The sequence below is a fragment of the Culex quinquefasciatus genome, chromosome 3 (assembly GCF_015732765.1).
Source record: "Culex quinquefasciatus strain JHB chromosome 3, VPISU_Cqui_1.0_pri_paternal, whole genome shotgun sequence".
Classification (NCBI taxonomy): domain Eukaryota; kingdom Metazoa; phylum Arthropoda; class Insecta; order Diptera; family Culicidae; genus Culex; species Culex quinquefasciatus.
In genome coordinates, this window is record NC_051863.1 from 85,149,741 (window position 1) to 85,165,428 (window position 15,688).

Sequence of the window (15,688 nt, forward strand, 5' to 3'; positions counted from 1 at the left end):
TTCGCGTTCGCCGTCGGAATATTTTGGTGTTTTTCGGGAGAGTGTGTGCGTGTGCGCGTGCGTCTGCGGCTGGCTCTGGTTGCTTCGATGACAACCAGTTCGCCAGTTCGATTTGGAGCGTCGTTCCGTCGGTTCGTTTGATTTTTTCGCGTTCGCCGTCGGAATATTTTGGTGTTTTTCGGGTGAGTGTGTGCGTGTGCGCGTGCGTCTGCGGCTGGCTCTGGTTGCTTCGATGACAACCAGTTCGCCAGTTCGATTTGGAGCGTCGTTCCGTCGGTTCGTTTGATTTTTTCGCGTTCGCCGTCGGAATATTTTGGTGTTTTTTGGGTGAGTGTGTGCGTGTGCGCGTGCGTCTGCGGCTGGCTCTGGTTGCTTCGATGACAACCAGCTCGCCAGTTCGATTTGGAGCGTCGTTCCGTCGGTTCGTTTGATTTTTTCGCGTTCGCCGTCGGAATATTTTGGTGTTTTTTGGGTGAGTGTGTGCGTGTGCGCGTGCGTCTGCGGCTGGCTCTGGTTGCTTCGATGACAACCAGCTCGCCAGTTCGATTTGGAGCGTCGTTCCGTCGGTTCGTTTGATTTTTTCGCGTTCGCCGTCGGAATATTTTGGTGTTTTTTGGGTGAGTGTGTGCGTGTGCGCGTGCGTCTGCGGCTGGCTCTGGTTGCTTCGATGACAACCAGTTCGCCAGTTCGATTTGGAGCGTCGTTCCGTCGGTTCGTTTGATTTTTTCGCGTTCGCCGTCGGAATATTTTGGTGTTTTTCGGGATCGTATGGATTCCAGAGACAAGCAGACACTGAATTGGTGAGCTCGTTCCTTTAAGGAATATTCTACTCGAAAGATTCTTGAAATATGTTTAAGTCTATCTTATCTACGTTTCGTTCAGCCTATTAAATTTAATTTTCTACCCGGGTAGATGTTGTAGTTGAAATGTCGCGATCGTATTTCTAGTTTGTCGAGGTTCACATTCAGCCGGGTTTCTTTGTTTTTTGTAATTGTTTAATGAGAAGATTCGTTTTAAATTTCGCGCTAGATATACACTACCTTACAACTCGACCAGTCGTTTCCCGTGATAAGACTTCCGCTTAGTAATTTAATTTTTTTCCTTTTCATAACATCGTATCTTCTCAGTCATTTATTGGTTGCTTATTTTATAATAATTCAAAAATTCAAATCGTTTCTACTCCATGGTCGGTTTACTCTATGTAAATGTTATGCTGAGTATAATATTTCAACATTTAATTACATACTATTTTGATTCTTCTTTCCACAGCCGGCTGTCTAAGATTGAATCATAAATGCTAAATTCAACAGCAAATAAACGGGAATTGTCTCATCAGCAGCATTCGATTGTTTGCCTTGAGAATAATACATCACCCTATAAACAAAACTTATTGATTTTGGGTCACATCATCATCTTCTATGATGAATCCTGACCATTACCCTTACCCACTAACAAAATCCCAAGTAGAAGTAGTTTTTCCGGCACACGTGGGGGTGTGGATATCGTATAGAACCCACCCTTGGTAGCAACCTGTGCTAACTAACATTCCCGCCCCAATCCCCCGAGATCTACAAACTGACATGGCGGGCGCCGTTGGTGGCCAATGACTGTTACTTATTCGCACTAGAGACCCTAAATAGGGAGACTGGTCTAAGCTGGCTAAATCGATCTGGCAACGTATGTTTTGAGCTTGGCAACACTGACAAGTTTTGCTGGGCGTAATGGCAAATGCTCGTTTGGATACGTCAAACTCGTGTCTGTTTGGGTACGTCAAATTCACTTCGACCAGTCTCCCTATTAAGGATCTCTAATTCGCACCTGCTCTAGTTTTGATGATCTTGTTGTTTTATCTTTTCAGCGCATTCATGCATGCTGTTGATAAGAGAAACATCATAGATCGTTGAATCCTTTGAATGGTAGTGCTGATAGGATATTACGGTCCTGTTCAGCAACGGAGAAGGACAACCATGGGTGGTCTCTCATGCTCATGCTCATGCTTTGACAAACCTTGGTTTCCCACCCTAATTCTTTGAGCGTGTGATGTGTGTGGGACGCCATTTTTTTCATTGCTGTTGTTGCGCTCGGGCGGTAAGGAAGTGTTGTAAAAGTGTTCGGTGCTTTTTTTCTTAACAAATTGAATTTGATGAATCCCCTGCACTGCCCATAATTGAAAATTCGGCTATTATGCCAAATCAAGTATTCCGAGAAAAACGCGTTTTAGTGTTTGTCACAAAATCTCCGTCAAGGCAATTTTCCATAAGAGTGGCATATTAGCCGTTTGGTTTTCGCATCGGCAGCCAAGTCTAAACACTATTTCAGTAAAATTCAAGTTTCAGAAGATGCGTTGGAACATCCTCTACCACCTGGTGCTAATATCTCGTTTTTGTCAAAAGTGGATATTAGCCGTTTTTTCAATGGTGGGCAGTGCAATGGTAAGTAAATTTGTGTGCCAGCAAGGAAAAAAAAATACACAGCAGCAGGCGTCGGAAACGACCTATTCGGAAGAAACTGCAGGCAAAACACTGCGAATCGCTGCCATTCTCATCACAGAACCAATCGCAATCCAATTTTTATTTCGTGTAAAATGCTGCGATAAAAAGTAGGGCAATTGCTCTATTTTTTTCAAGTTTTTCAAGTTTGATACCAAAATTTCTTATTCTAAGATCTGGTGGAATTGTATTTGATGTATTTCTTTCATTTTCAGGTTATGTTACGCTCGGTGTTCTGGGCAAAGATGCGCCCCGAAGTAGGAGTGGTTAAGGGACACCTCAGGAGGGTCCTGGACGACAATCCCAACCTAGCCACGGACAGCGCCGGCTGGAAGATCCCGGGAATCTACAAACCTGCAAGTGATTGTAACGGGACCAGCACCAGCAAGAAACAGAACCCGACGGGTGTTCGGAAGCGGCACGCGGAGGAGGAGCAGCTTCTGGTGGCCAAACGAACCAGTGCCGGCGTTGTCCATGAAGAGGGCAAACACGAGCGGAGCAACCTGCGCTGCGACTGGGCCAAGATTGCCATCCTATTCTTACTGTACCAGCTGCAGGGCATTCCAATCGGGCTGGCGGCGGCCATCCCGATGATTTTGCAGAATCGCGGCGCCAGCTACAAACAACAGGTGCGAGTTGATGGTTGGGCCGGTGATGCGTCTTATCTCGATGGGGTTGATATGAGATGAGTTCATCACGGGCATTACGCGTCGCGATAACAATTGTTAAACATTTCAGGACGACTTCAGCAGTGGACTGCTGTGGGCGCCGATCGTCGACTCGCTGTACATGTCGCGCTTTAGCCGGCGCAGTACCTGATCGGGTTGTTTATGCTGTTCCTCAGCTTGCACGTGAATCGCTGGCTGGGAAACTCCGAGGAAGATGAAGTGGTGTCCTACATCGCGGCTAACATTCCCTTCCTGACGGGGATCTTTTTCACGCTGAACTCGCCGCCACGTAGGACGGGTGGGCGCTGACGATGCTGAAGCGTTGCAATTTAGGTCAAAGTCATCCCCTGACGCTGCTCGCCGCGGCCGTCGTCTGGTTCACTCCGGCCATGATCTACGACCACCACCCGGCCGTCGACGGAACGTACATGGAACTGCTCAACACGCTAAGCAATCTGGGCGGAAACTGGCCCATCACCGTGGTGCTGTGGAATGTCGACGTGCTGACGTAGCCGCTACTGCTTATGAGGAGGGGAAGAAGGAGGAACCGCCTACGGCCGGCAACCAGTGGCGACAGAGCAGTGGCCGGAGCCGGAGTACGCGTATGCGACTCGGTTTGGACTGCTGCTGCAGTCCAGTCGGTTGTGTTTGAGCAAGTTTCTGAGCTTGACGGATCGAACCGGGCTGACGGTGTCGATGGTCCGTCGGCAGATGGGTGGACCGACCAGATTAAGGCTACGCCGTCGCTGATCAACCGATCCATCGCGAGTGAAGCCGTTGATGAACTTCCGGAGGATTTTCTAACGAAGCCGATTCAGCAGAAAATCATTACGACTCGGCAGCAGAGGCTGGCTCAACCGGCTAAGCAACCGTTCACGATGAACAAGCTCTATCCGCAGCCCAAGCTGCTCTCGATCAAGCGATCCCTCCGGTGCCGCCAGTGCGACCACAACGTGACCAACCAGGACCAATTGAGAGGCTATTTTGCTGCTGAAGCTAATCAATCCAACTATCAACGACATGATCATCACAATAATGGAACTGTCAACCGACGAGGAGGAACGTCTCATGATTGAAGAGCTCAAACTGTCCGCGGAGACGACCATCTCATCGTTGTCCTCTTCGCTGACGCTGTCGGTCGCGGGGTTGACCGAGCTGCTGGAGGACCCGCGGATGGTGCAGCAGAGCGTCATCGGAACGTTCAGGCTGCACTTTTTCAACAAGAACCGAATAGCAGGCAAAAAAAGCCAGAACGAAAAATTGAAAAAGAAACTCTGATACGAGCAGCTTTAAATTTTGAGTTCATTCAGTTTTATTCGTAAATAAAGAAATGTATTCGCTTTTTATTAATGAGCTAATAAAAAAGGGGTGAGGAGGGGTATGTTTTCATGTGCAACAGGTCTTGTACACCTTGGCAAGAACGCTAGCGATGATGAGACATTTTGAGAAAAATAAACTGCAACTTTCATAATGATAGCCTAGATTTTATTAGCCAAAGCTACACCCAGCGCCGTACCTAGGGGTTGGCGCAGTTGGCGACCGCCAAGGGCGCCAGCCCTTGGGGGGCGCCGAAAACGATGATTGTACAAATTTGTCATGTTATTATAAAATCCTAGAAAGGTATTCAGAACAAAAGGGGCGCCAAATTTTAAAGTAGGACTACAAAATAACTCGGTAATCTTGGTCGGAATATTACAAGTATTACTTATAACACTTGGGGCGCCAAAATCAACTATTTCAATAATTGTACCAGAATTAAATTTAAAATTCAATTCAATTCATTTATCAAAGGGGCGCTCAAGTGGCAAAAATTTCAGGGTTTTATATCAATTCTTTGAAATAGCTAGAGATTTTATATTCCAACTACAGTATATAAAATTCAATTTAAATTTCACCATTTTTTCCAGCATCAGGAACCATCAAGCTTTTTTATGTTTTGAAGTATTTTTTTATATAATCAGCTATTTAATTGAAATTTACACATTTCTATTGAAAATCTGAAATAAAAAGAATAAGATATTTCAAGTTTAAAGAAAATGGAATTTGAGATATTTTTATCGTTTTAAATGCAAACTTGTGCGTTGGGATTGGCCTACGTTTTCGAAATACTGAAGTGTTTAAATTGAATATTTCTAACACAAAAAATGCTTTGACTTTTGTTAAATTTCTAGCAAAATATTTTTTTTTTCAACATAAAAATGTTGGTTTTTTAAGAGCACATAAATTGCTCTAAATATATTATATTCTGCTGCTTGTATTCAATTGCTTGTAGCAAGAGTGAAAAAGTAAAATTTGGGTGTCTTCGACAAAGTTGCATAGATTGGCATGCCCACCAACTTTTTAGTCGTAAAGTAAAATATTATACAATTTCTTGTATAATTTTGATTTGCAGAAACACCATTATCGCGGACCCATTAGATTTTAAACCAAAGCAAAATTCCAACTCCAAAAACAGCAATATTTTTGGGAAAACACAAAGTTCCACTTAATTTTGCTTCTAGGGTCAATAATTTGAAGAATGTTAGTAACATTTTCCTTGAAAATTTTTGTTTTGTTATGTTTTAATGGAATGGATAAAGTTGCTTATCTTTCACATACATTTTTTTTTATTTCATGGATTCCATGTGTTGGGCTATCCAGTGTAATTTCGCCTAAATTTTCACATTTACACAAACGGTTCTAAAAGCTTTGTGTGTAGAGGGTGACTATTCTCGAGATTTTCAATTTCCCGGGAATCGAGAGTTGAATTTGGAAATTTCAGGAATTCCGGGACCTGGTAGTGTTTATAACTATGCTAATAGTGCCAGTAATGTATAAAGAAAAGTTATAAATGTGTTTCTTTTCAATGAATTCAGTTACGATTTATTCATGCTTATTTAATGAAACGTTAATTAGTAGCCTCATTATTTTTGGGAACTATTATCTACTTCTTGATTTTTTTCTGAATCTGCAATACAACTTATTGTATGAACTTGTTTTTAGATTTTTGTGAAATAACAAAATAGCTAATATATAATTTCACAGTATCGGGATTTTTATAATATAATAAATAGCGACTCAAAACAACAATTTTAATACTTTTTTTTCTTTTTTAAAACTGTAAATATGCATTGAAGAAATAGTGATCCGAAAAATCCGAATGTTCACATTTGGCGGTCTTTACAAAGATTTCCAGTTTTCCAGGCTAACTGATAAGTATGCTTTAAGGTTAATTTTGGAGTCCATATGATTTTAAGTTTTCCCAATTATAGTTATTGGAATTTTTAATAAGTTAAAATTTACACTTTCTGAATTAGAAGATAAGAGAAGCATTGGTTCATTCGAACTTGAACATCTTACATTGAACACCCAATGTTCTGAACAATTTCGAATTTTCAATTTTTTTTTATTTGTTTATATAATTTTGCTTCGACCAAATTTCCCGGGAATCGAGAGGTCCAAAAATGGTCGATTTCCCGGGAATTCCCGCTCGTCACCCTCTATTTGAGTGTAATGGTTTTTATACAAAATTTTAAGAAACTTTAGATGTCGAATTTGCCTTTGTTTGAAGCTATGAATTTTCAAAAAACAAATTTTAGGAATTTTATATCAATCAAAAAACACAGTCACAGAGAAAAGAAATATTTTTTCAAAAATAAATTGAAAAAAATAGTTTCAAAAGGAATCCATCCAAAAACAAATTTGAAAAGGAGTCCATTTTCTAATCAGTTAAACTATTTTTTCAGGAATGCAGGAAAATGCTGATACAATGAAATTTTAGCTAGGTCAGATCAAATTCTGTTTAAAACGATAAAACAACACTGCTATTTTCAGTCAACATTAATCCTAAAGCACCTTTTCGTTACAACCTATCTGTATTGGAAAGATTTAAATCGATTGTAATGGTTTAAAAATAATAAAACATTAATTTGAACATTCTTCAAAGAATTAAATTGTGGTTGGATTATTTAGCTGTTATATTTATTCAATCAATTACCATTATATTATTAAAACTCTTTGAAGCAATCGCTGAAAATTTAAGTAAACATATCAAAATGATGAAAAATTTGGAGGGGCGCCAAATTGATGCTTCGCCAAGGGCGCCATGGACCCTAGGTACGGCTCTGGCTACACCGGAAGTCGTGATTAAGGAACTACCCATGTCTGCCTGTACGGCCTGTTCTCATGCGTTCTTCCTGGTAGTATTCTTCAGATTGTGAGCCATATTGATGTGTAGTTCTGAGCGCCCGGGGTTCTGAAGAGAGTTCCTCAGGAGCCACAGCAAAAGTCCAGCCGGGGATGCTGGAAAAGGGGAAGAAATTGTGGGGGAACGAAATAAATAAAAGTTTTCCTGGTTCCATCCTCGTTTTTTGATAGAAAAATCTTCTCCTTCAGGCGACCGCCGCCCCATCTCCGTCCACGTTTTTTGTAAAGACAGTTCTTCCTCCGACGGCTCAGACTAAAATGGCACACAGATTCCGTTGATTTCGGATCAGATCCGTTTTTAACTTTATTTTCCGCTACAGTATTTATTTAAACCTAAAAAATCGCGGGTCAGGCAAGCACATGTTTTTGTTTATCAGCTGTCAAATTGAACCGAGATTTATAATACACGGTGGGAACGCTAGCTCAACTATTTGTCAGTCTATTGATAAAAATATCAAAACCCTCGTCAATAGATTAACGAATAATAAAAACATTAATTCTGTCCAACCCCTAGGTTTTCGTACTTCAAAAGCCTGAACTACCTCGATTAATAAAAATAGGTCCAAAATAGGAACTAGGTCCAAAATAGGGTCATATACCCTATTGGCCGTTTGGTTTTTCGCATCGGCAGCCAAGTCTAAACACTATTTCAGTAAAATTCAAGTTCCAGAAGATGCGTTGGAACATCCTCTACCACCTGGTGCTAATAACTGGTTTTCGCCAAAAATGGATATTAGCCGTTTTTTCAATGGTGGGCAGTATAGTAATTTCTATACAAATTTCATTCGCTATGCGCCAATTGTGGGCCTAACCAATCGCTTCCAAAATTTGGGAGGTTGTTTGGAACCATAAAAAGGACCCAACAAAATGTGTTGCTGAAAAAAACAAATTTCGATTCCACCCTAATATGTCATGTCGGGGAAAAGTTTAGCGGGGATGGACACTTCTTCGCCAAACGCAAAGATACCTAATTTAAAAAGATAGACAACTTCCAAAATCTGGGAGCCATCTGGTGGGCTGACATCTAAGTTGTCGAGCTTTTCAATAGAGTTATCTACGTGCGCATGTATTGCGTGTACGTACACGAAAAAGATTGAGGTTAAATTTTGTCCGCCCAGCAAAATCAAATGGTGCACTAGTGTGTGTACGCGAAACGTCATAAAGCTCTATGCTCGTACACGCACAAAGTGAAACAAAATATGCGCGCACGCACACAGTCAAACATGGTAGTGATGTTGTTTTTCGTTCATCTCTTTCGCACTGTTTTGACCAAATTTTGATTGAGCGAGAAAAACATTCAGCGAAATGGCGAGCAAGTTTTGGAATTTCATGATTATTAATTAAGTTTAGATCAAATTGAACACCGAGCAGGTTTGGGCCCAGTGGAAAAATCAATTCAATCGAAGATACTTAATGCAAAGCAGTTTTCATGGCAAACCAAACCATAACAAACCCGGATCCAGCCAAAGACGAAGGAAAATGCTCTGCTGGTAAATTCTTCCAGATAGAGAACTGTCACAGGCTCGCAGGGGCAAAAGCAGCCAGTTAGTGCCTTTTTCCGGTCTTTGAAGGAAACGCTACACGAGGACGTGGTAGAGTTAGAGAACAAAGTGGCCCTCAAGACGAGTTAATTAATAGGTTTACAAGCAAAACGATTTTCAGGTGATCCGGTAAGACCAGATTGGCCAACAATCGGACACAGGTCAGACGGGTGTCACGGCAATATTTGTATTTTTAACGATATTTAAATCAATATTTTGGACTGTCTCAAAGCATCAAAGCAAATATAATCACGAGGGTTTACAAAATAAGTTATCACTTAAAATTATATTCTCACGTCACAAATTGATTCATTTATTACAGTCAAAACAATGCAGATCAATATGTTTCACTACACAATCGAAAAACAACAAAAATGTTCGCTAAAACTGATTGATTTGCTTCAAATAAAAATTGAAAACAAAAAGCGCTACGCACAGCAAAATACATCGATCTCGTGCGGTGGTGCGAAAAGCAGTGACAGCAGCAACAAGCTTTTTCGTTTCTTGTGTTTCTTCTCTTCGCTGCGCTGAAACTTTATTTTTTTCTCTCGCTCTCTCACCATCGCTGTAAAGCTTATTGTTTGAATATTTTCCAGTTCGCATCGGAGTGGCGCTAGTGTTTTGATGCCTGAAATTTGACGGAGTTGACGGCATGTACCAAACGTCAGCCTGACATGCGTCATTAAATTTGTTCGATGAAATGTTTCCAAAATCCACCAAAATTGTATGTTTAACAATACGGCATTGAAGTAAAATCGGTAAAATCGGTTAAACTCCCAGCTGATTTTGACATTCGCCTTTACCTCTGTCTTCACCACCTTGATTAGAATTGAACCAGATTGTTTCATTTGTGTTATTGAACAAACATCAGAAAATCCTTTCGTTTTAATTTTACCTTAAATCTAACCATCAGCACCAACATGTCTCGGCTTGCCCGTAGAGATATTTCGCCAATGTTGCAGGAATTAAGAAATTTTCTGCTGGGAGTAAGTATAGCTTTTTCAAAAAGTTTTGTTTTGTTCTGGAATTGACATTATGTAATTACAGAGAAAACATACCAATGCTTTGAGATTCGAAGATGGCATTGCTGCTAGAACGCAGCCACCCCGAACCTACCGGAAGGCCCTCATCACAAGTGAGCGAAATTTGGTACTGCAATAGATCACTGTTGCTTCATAACAATTTTCAACGTTTTTTTAACAGGTTATCGGCCAATCACTACGTTATTAGAGACGCCCGTCGGGAGGTGGCTCCGCCTATGAATTTAACCTCACAGGCGTTGCTTGGCGAAAAAAGGTATTTATGATCTGGGAACAAAACTTAGTTATATTTTTTACATTTTCCGGCATGCAGAAATGCGCGTCTATGGCAGTTTCCAACTCGCGCTCCTCTTGGTTCAACTGCCTCACACTACACTGAAAGCCCGACCATGGTAGTTTTAAGAAAATTTGCTAAAAATGCTGCTTATTAAATTAACTGTGGCTTTTTGGTGAAAGTAAACGCAAATATGGTAAAATGTACCATGCTTCCACAAAATTGCATGGTAGCAAATACGAAATCATTATCATTCTCTCCATAATCGAGGGTTAAAATTACCATACCGCTCTCGACATAGTAAAACTGACTGCGTTAATCAGTCAATCCAAGCACGGAATGTTTTTAGCAAAAATACGTCGGTGCGTGTTCTCAATTTAACCCTACAATATGGTAGCAACTACCATGGCTGGGTTTTCAGTGTACGTCGTGTTTCCGATTAGGGAGCGTTCTTTTATTACGTAACGCAAAAAAATCGGATTTTTAGACCCCCTCCACCCCACAAAATTTTCATACAAACTTTAAAAATTGTGTATGAAGCGTAACACTCTTGGGACTTTTCGTTCAAGTGGAAAAATAATAGGCGAAACTAGTTTTAACTAAGCAAACAAAAGTAAATTTATTCTCGCGTCTTTTCACTTTGAGCGTTCGTTTGGGAATGAAAAAACAATATGGCGCAGCAGGCCTTGCGTGCGCTCGCTCGATCGTTGTCGTTGTGTTGGTGTCATCTTGCTGCTGAGGCCGAGGGGTCGGCACACGGTGTAATTGCCAATACTTCTCCTCAACGCTTGCCGACACCGGATTTCAAACCCAGCAGTGACGACAACTTGGCCATCTTGACCGCTCCGAGCGGTTTGGTGAGTAAAGCTAAGAACAAGATTGTCCGTTCGACGCAGTGGTGAACGCAGAACGCTGTGCCAGTTCGATTTTTCCAACAACTGTCAGTCGAACAATATACAGGGGTTGCTTTGTTCAATGGTCGATGACTGGCAGGCTATGATGACAGGCGCAAAATTTTGCGTTTGCGTCCAGGTCTGACGGACAATCTTGTTCTTACCTTAAGTCGGCCAGCATGTCCTCGGTAGGGCAGTAGACCAACTCGATGACTCCGTCGTTGCACAGCTCCTTCACGTAGCACTCTCTGGTCTCGATGTGCTTTGAGCGTCGGGTGACACGTTCCGATCCGACGAACTTGATGCAGCTTTGGTTGTCCTCCATCACTACAACAGGTTTCTGGGGAGCTTCGCCAAGATCGTCCAGCAGGTGTAGTAGCCAAACAGTTTCTTGGCTCGCTTCGCTCAACGCCACGAACTCCGACTCCATCGAAGACAAGGTTACAGTGTTCTGCAACCGGCTTGCCCAGGAAATAGCGCCCCCAGCTAGCAAGAACACCATTTTTTTTTCTTAACTTATTTTTATTAGGTCCTTTTAGGTGCTGTGACCAGGTTGGGACCGAGGATCAGTAAAACAATATATAATAACAAAAAAAAACTCCTTAAATTCCATACTTGGAGATCATGTAACTGACGAGGGTTACTTGGTCCAAGCGGGTCTTGTAGGTCTTGAACCTGCCGATGTACTCGGAGAAAATCCCCCACAGCTCAGCCGAACTGTAAAGTACCTCCCAGGCTTCCTTCTCCGTGGCTCCACCGTCTCGGGGCCACCTTGGCTGCTTCCTGCGGGACGAGGGCGATCCTTCGATTTTCCGTCTGGAACTGCGCCAGGCAGCGGAGGAACTCCGCCGGCGAAAACGCCGGAACTGCTGGACTCTGCTTCTCCGCCTTCCTTGCCGGCGGTTTCGGTTTCGACGCCTGCTGGCGCCTCCGGATGAAGTCCGCACGCTTAGGGCAGCTGCGGTCCGTGGCTTCGTGGGCTCCAGAGCAGTTGGCACACCGCTTCGGCTCGGCTTCTTGGACTTTGCACTCGTCCGTCTTGTGGGGACCCCCACAGTTGTTGCACCCGCCGTTCAGGTGACAGTTCCTGGTTCCATGACCCAGCTGCAAGCAGTTCCTGCACTGGGTCACGTTCGGCCGCTTGTTCCGGTAGGCCTCCCACCGGATGATAGTGCTTGCCACAACCTGCATTGCAGAGAGCTTCTTCAGATTGGTGTATCCCTTGGGAAGACCATAATGTACGGAATTTCGTCCACGGTGGACTTTTCCTTCCGCTTGATGGCATGCACCTCCAGCGCGTCCAGCTTGAGATCCCTCTTCAGCAGGTACTTGACCTCGTCCGGTTTCAGTTCATCAGGAAAACCACGAAGAACCACCCGATGATTTCGTTCGCTCCGCCGATCGTGGGTGTAGAATTCCACTTTCTTCTTCTTGAGTAGCTCTTGTAACTAGAGATCCTTAATAGGGAGACTGGTCGAAGTGAATTTGACGTACCCAAACAGACACGAGTTTGACGTATCCAAACGAGCATTTGCCTTTAAGCTCAGCAAAACTTATCAGTGTTGCCAAGCTCAAAACATACGTTGCCAGATCGATTTAGCAAGCTTAGACCAGTCTCCCTATTTAGGGTCTCTACTTGTAACTTGTCAAAATCTTTGACAGAGAAGCAGGTCACCTTGGTTCCAAATCGGGTTAGTTTGTAAATCGGTTTAAAACCTAATTTACAACTTTCCACTATCGCCACGAGCTAGTAAAAATCCGTGGTGTTCTTCACCACCAAAGGTGGTTGCTTTTGTTTACCTGCCGACTGGCCGGGTGGTGGAACCGCCGGGGCGTCCCCTCCTCCTGCTGGGCTGGCATTGTTGTTGTTTTTGTTATCCGCTAGCGGGCTGAACTTTTTGTTGTTGAGCAGGGTCTTCTTAACTTTTTCTCCTTCGATGCCGATTACAGTGACCTCGCTTTACTTCTTCCGCTTCCGATTCCCTCGGACGGGACGAAAATCTTCCTCCTCGGAGGATTCCTCCACCTCCATCTGTCAAAAACTTCCAAGCGCCCGGCTCGTTCTCGCTCGACAAGTCGTCAAGTCAAAGCTTCAACGCCAGCGCTTTTACGCTTGCGCGTTTTACGCTGCGCATGAAAGTGTTCTTTCTGGCTTCTCATAATAGATCGACAAAGTGCAATAGCGATACATATTTTTTAAGTTAATCATAGACTAAAGGTAAGAACAAGATAGTCCGTCAGGCTTGAACGCAAACACAAAATTTTGCGCCTGTCATCATAGTCTGCCAGTCATCGACCATTGAACAAAGCAACCCCTGCAGATTGTTCGCCTGACAGTTGATGGAAAAATAGAACTGGCACAGCGTTCTGCGTTCACCACTGCGTCGGACGGACAATCTTGTTCTTAGCTTAACAATAAAGACTGAGTACTAGCCTGTCCCATTTTGAGGTCATGTCGAGGAATTTCAGGTGCTCACTTCTTAAATGATAGATTATGATGTTAGTAACAATGTTTTCTTAGACAAGAAAAAATAATAAAATACTTTCTCGCACCCCCTAGTCGATTTACTGAAAAAAGTCACTTTTTGAACAAATTTTCTAAAATCGCTTGGAATCAATACAAAAACTGTTTCGATCAGGTGTGTATTATCTTCAAACGATAGGTTTTTGTCCATAGATTAAGATGCACTATCAATATTGGACCAAAATTTAAGTTTTTGAACTCTCCCAGGCGGATTTGTGTCGAAAAAATCGCATTTTTTCGAAACTTTTTTCAAAAATGTTCATTTAATTTAGGGTAGCCTATTTTTCCCAGTGAAACCAATACATGCAGCTTGTAGGAAATTTCATGGCGAACATTTTTCCCTCTGAGAAAATGCAATTTCGACACTCCAGAGCCGAGATATTTGAGTTTTAGTGAGGAAAAAAGTGCCAATTTTCAAAATTTCTCAGAATTCAGAAGCAAGGCCTACTAATTACACGATGTAGCAAGCATATGTCTCAAAGGTCAGGGTATGCTTTTTATAGTAATTTTGACCGCTGAATCCGAATCTGAAATAAAATTTCGTGTAAACAGTGATGTTTTGGAGCTACACCCTTTTGGAATGTTATTTGCGTGTTTAAGAGGCAGTTTTTGTAAATATTGCTCGATTTGTTCTTGAAGTCGTATCGAGGTGCTCCGATTTGAATGAAACTTTCAGCGTTTGTTTGTCTATACATGAGATGAGCTCATGCCAAATATGAGCCCTCGACGACAAAGAGAGTACCCTTTATTTTTTTCTAATAATTTCAATCCAATATGTTTTTCTTAATTAAATTTAAATATCTTGCGACAAATAATGTACCTCTGAAATAAAAAATGGCATTTGAGGTTTAGCCTAAAAAGATTCGAAGCTTTAGGTTAAATTCTCACTGGGTGGTATCATTATGTTTCTGAAAAATTAATTACACCAATATATTTCTCAGAGTTTCATCATTTTTTAAGAAACGCTCTATTTCACCTCTGGTGATATTAAATCAGGGTTTTCATTAAAATCTTGAGACCATAGCATGTTATTTCAATTTTCATATTTTTTATTCTTCTATAAGTAAAATCCGTTTTCGAGTTTGGTGGTGTTGCTCACATTGATTTTTTGAAGTTAAGCTCTTCTCTGCCTCCTCGTAGCATTTCGTATTTGACCGTTTCCCCTTCTTATAACAATACGTAGCATTCTGACTCACCTGTGTGTTTTCAATAAGGGTGTTATAATGTTGTACCTTTTCTATATTTTCAGCTCTTCGGGAAAGCTTCCAACCCCTGGAAAATCTTATGGATGGGATAAACATTAGTAGAAAAAGAGGGCAGTTTAGCTGTGTGTAATAAACATCAAACAGAATCTTTCCTTTTGATTGTTAATGTGAAAGAACTTTGGTATAATAATTTACTCTAGAATTTGAATTCCATTTGGGGTCCTGAATAACTAAATCTTATATTGTTCCCGATAAGAATACCTTTAAGAATATCAGGACCCGCATTTAGATACAAAGCAGATTCAGTGACAGTTTATTATTTATATTATGTTAAATTGTTAACCATTGATGGGTGTGAGTGTGGGGACACTGTGGGTGCGGGGATTCGAGGGACAGCTCACGGGGCGGGACGGGGTCGTTTATTCACCGCTTGGGTTCGTTTTCGGGGAGCACACACCGGGCAATTCACGTAACACACGCCGGCTAACCCTTGGGGCACACGCGACCGAACCGTGCTGGGCGAGCAGTGACGTTAACGGGCGGGATCGGAGCAGCTCACAGGCCAGATGATAGGCGACACTAGAGAGCCTGGAGCTTATTATTATTATTAATAAGCTCCAGGCTCTCTATTTAAAACGAGGTATACAGCGATTCCCCACGAAAACAGCATGATTCGAAAAAAAGTTCTCCGATCGGGCTCAAATTTTTTATGGGGGTTCCTTGGCCGAAATAATTAGACCCGTATTTTTTTGTTTGGCCATTAGGGTGACCTACGCCGTGTTAGGGTGGTCCAAAAAATGACAATTTTCGTCGATTTTCGCAAAAAACACTTTTTTCAAAAAATCATATCTCCGCGCCATTTCATCAGA

At 42.2% G+C, this 15,688-nt stretch overlaps 2 protein-coding genes across 2 annotated transcripts; both read left to right on the forward strand.

Annotated features, from left to right (window-relative positions):
- The first annotated feature begins 2,734 nt into the window (after positions 1 to 2,734).
- Positions 2,735 to 3,308, forward strand: LOC119769024. Its single transcript, XM_038260904.1, has 2 exons — positions 2,735 to 3,163; positions 3,228 to 3,308. Exons 1-2 carry the CDS (start codon positions 2,735 to 2,737, stop codon positions 3,306 to 3,308), a joined length of 510 nt encoding a protein of 169 aa, XP_038116832.1.
- Positions 3,309 to 9,662: 6,354 nt separating this feature from the next.
- LOC6046610 (NADH dehydrogenase [ubiquinone] 1 alpha subcomplex subunit 7) lies at positions 9,663 to 14,965 on the forward strand. The gene is given in 5 exon segments (XM_001863748.2): positions 9,663 to 9,869; positions 9,931 to 9,985; positions 9,988 to 10,018; positions 10,087 to 10,179; positions 14,864 to 14,965. Coding segments are annotated over 5 exon segments (300 nt in total). The 5' UTR covers positions 9,663 to 9,803; the 3' UTR covers positions 14,919 to 14,965.
- The last annotated feature ends 723 nt before the right edge of the window (positions 14,966 to 15,688 follow it).

Bases quoted from the DNA above. Each gene is read 5' to 3' on its own strand.
- LOC119769024 (XM_038260904.1), top strand. From the start codon at position 2,735: ATGCGCCCCGAAGTAGGAGTGGTTAAGGGACACCTCAGGAGGGTCCTG. The intron at 3,164-3,227 runs GTTGATATGAGA...TAAACATTTCAG, and splicing joins ATGCGTCTTATCTCGATGGG to GACGACTTCAGCAGTGGACT.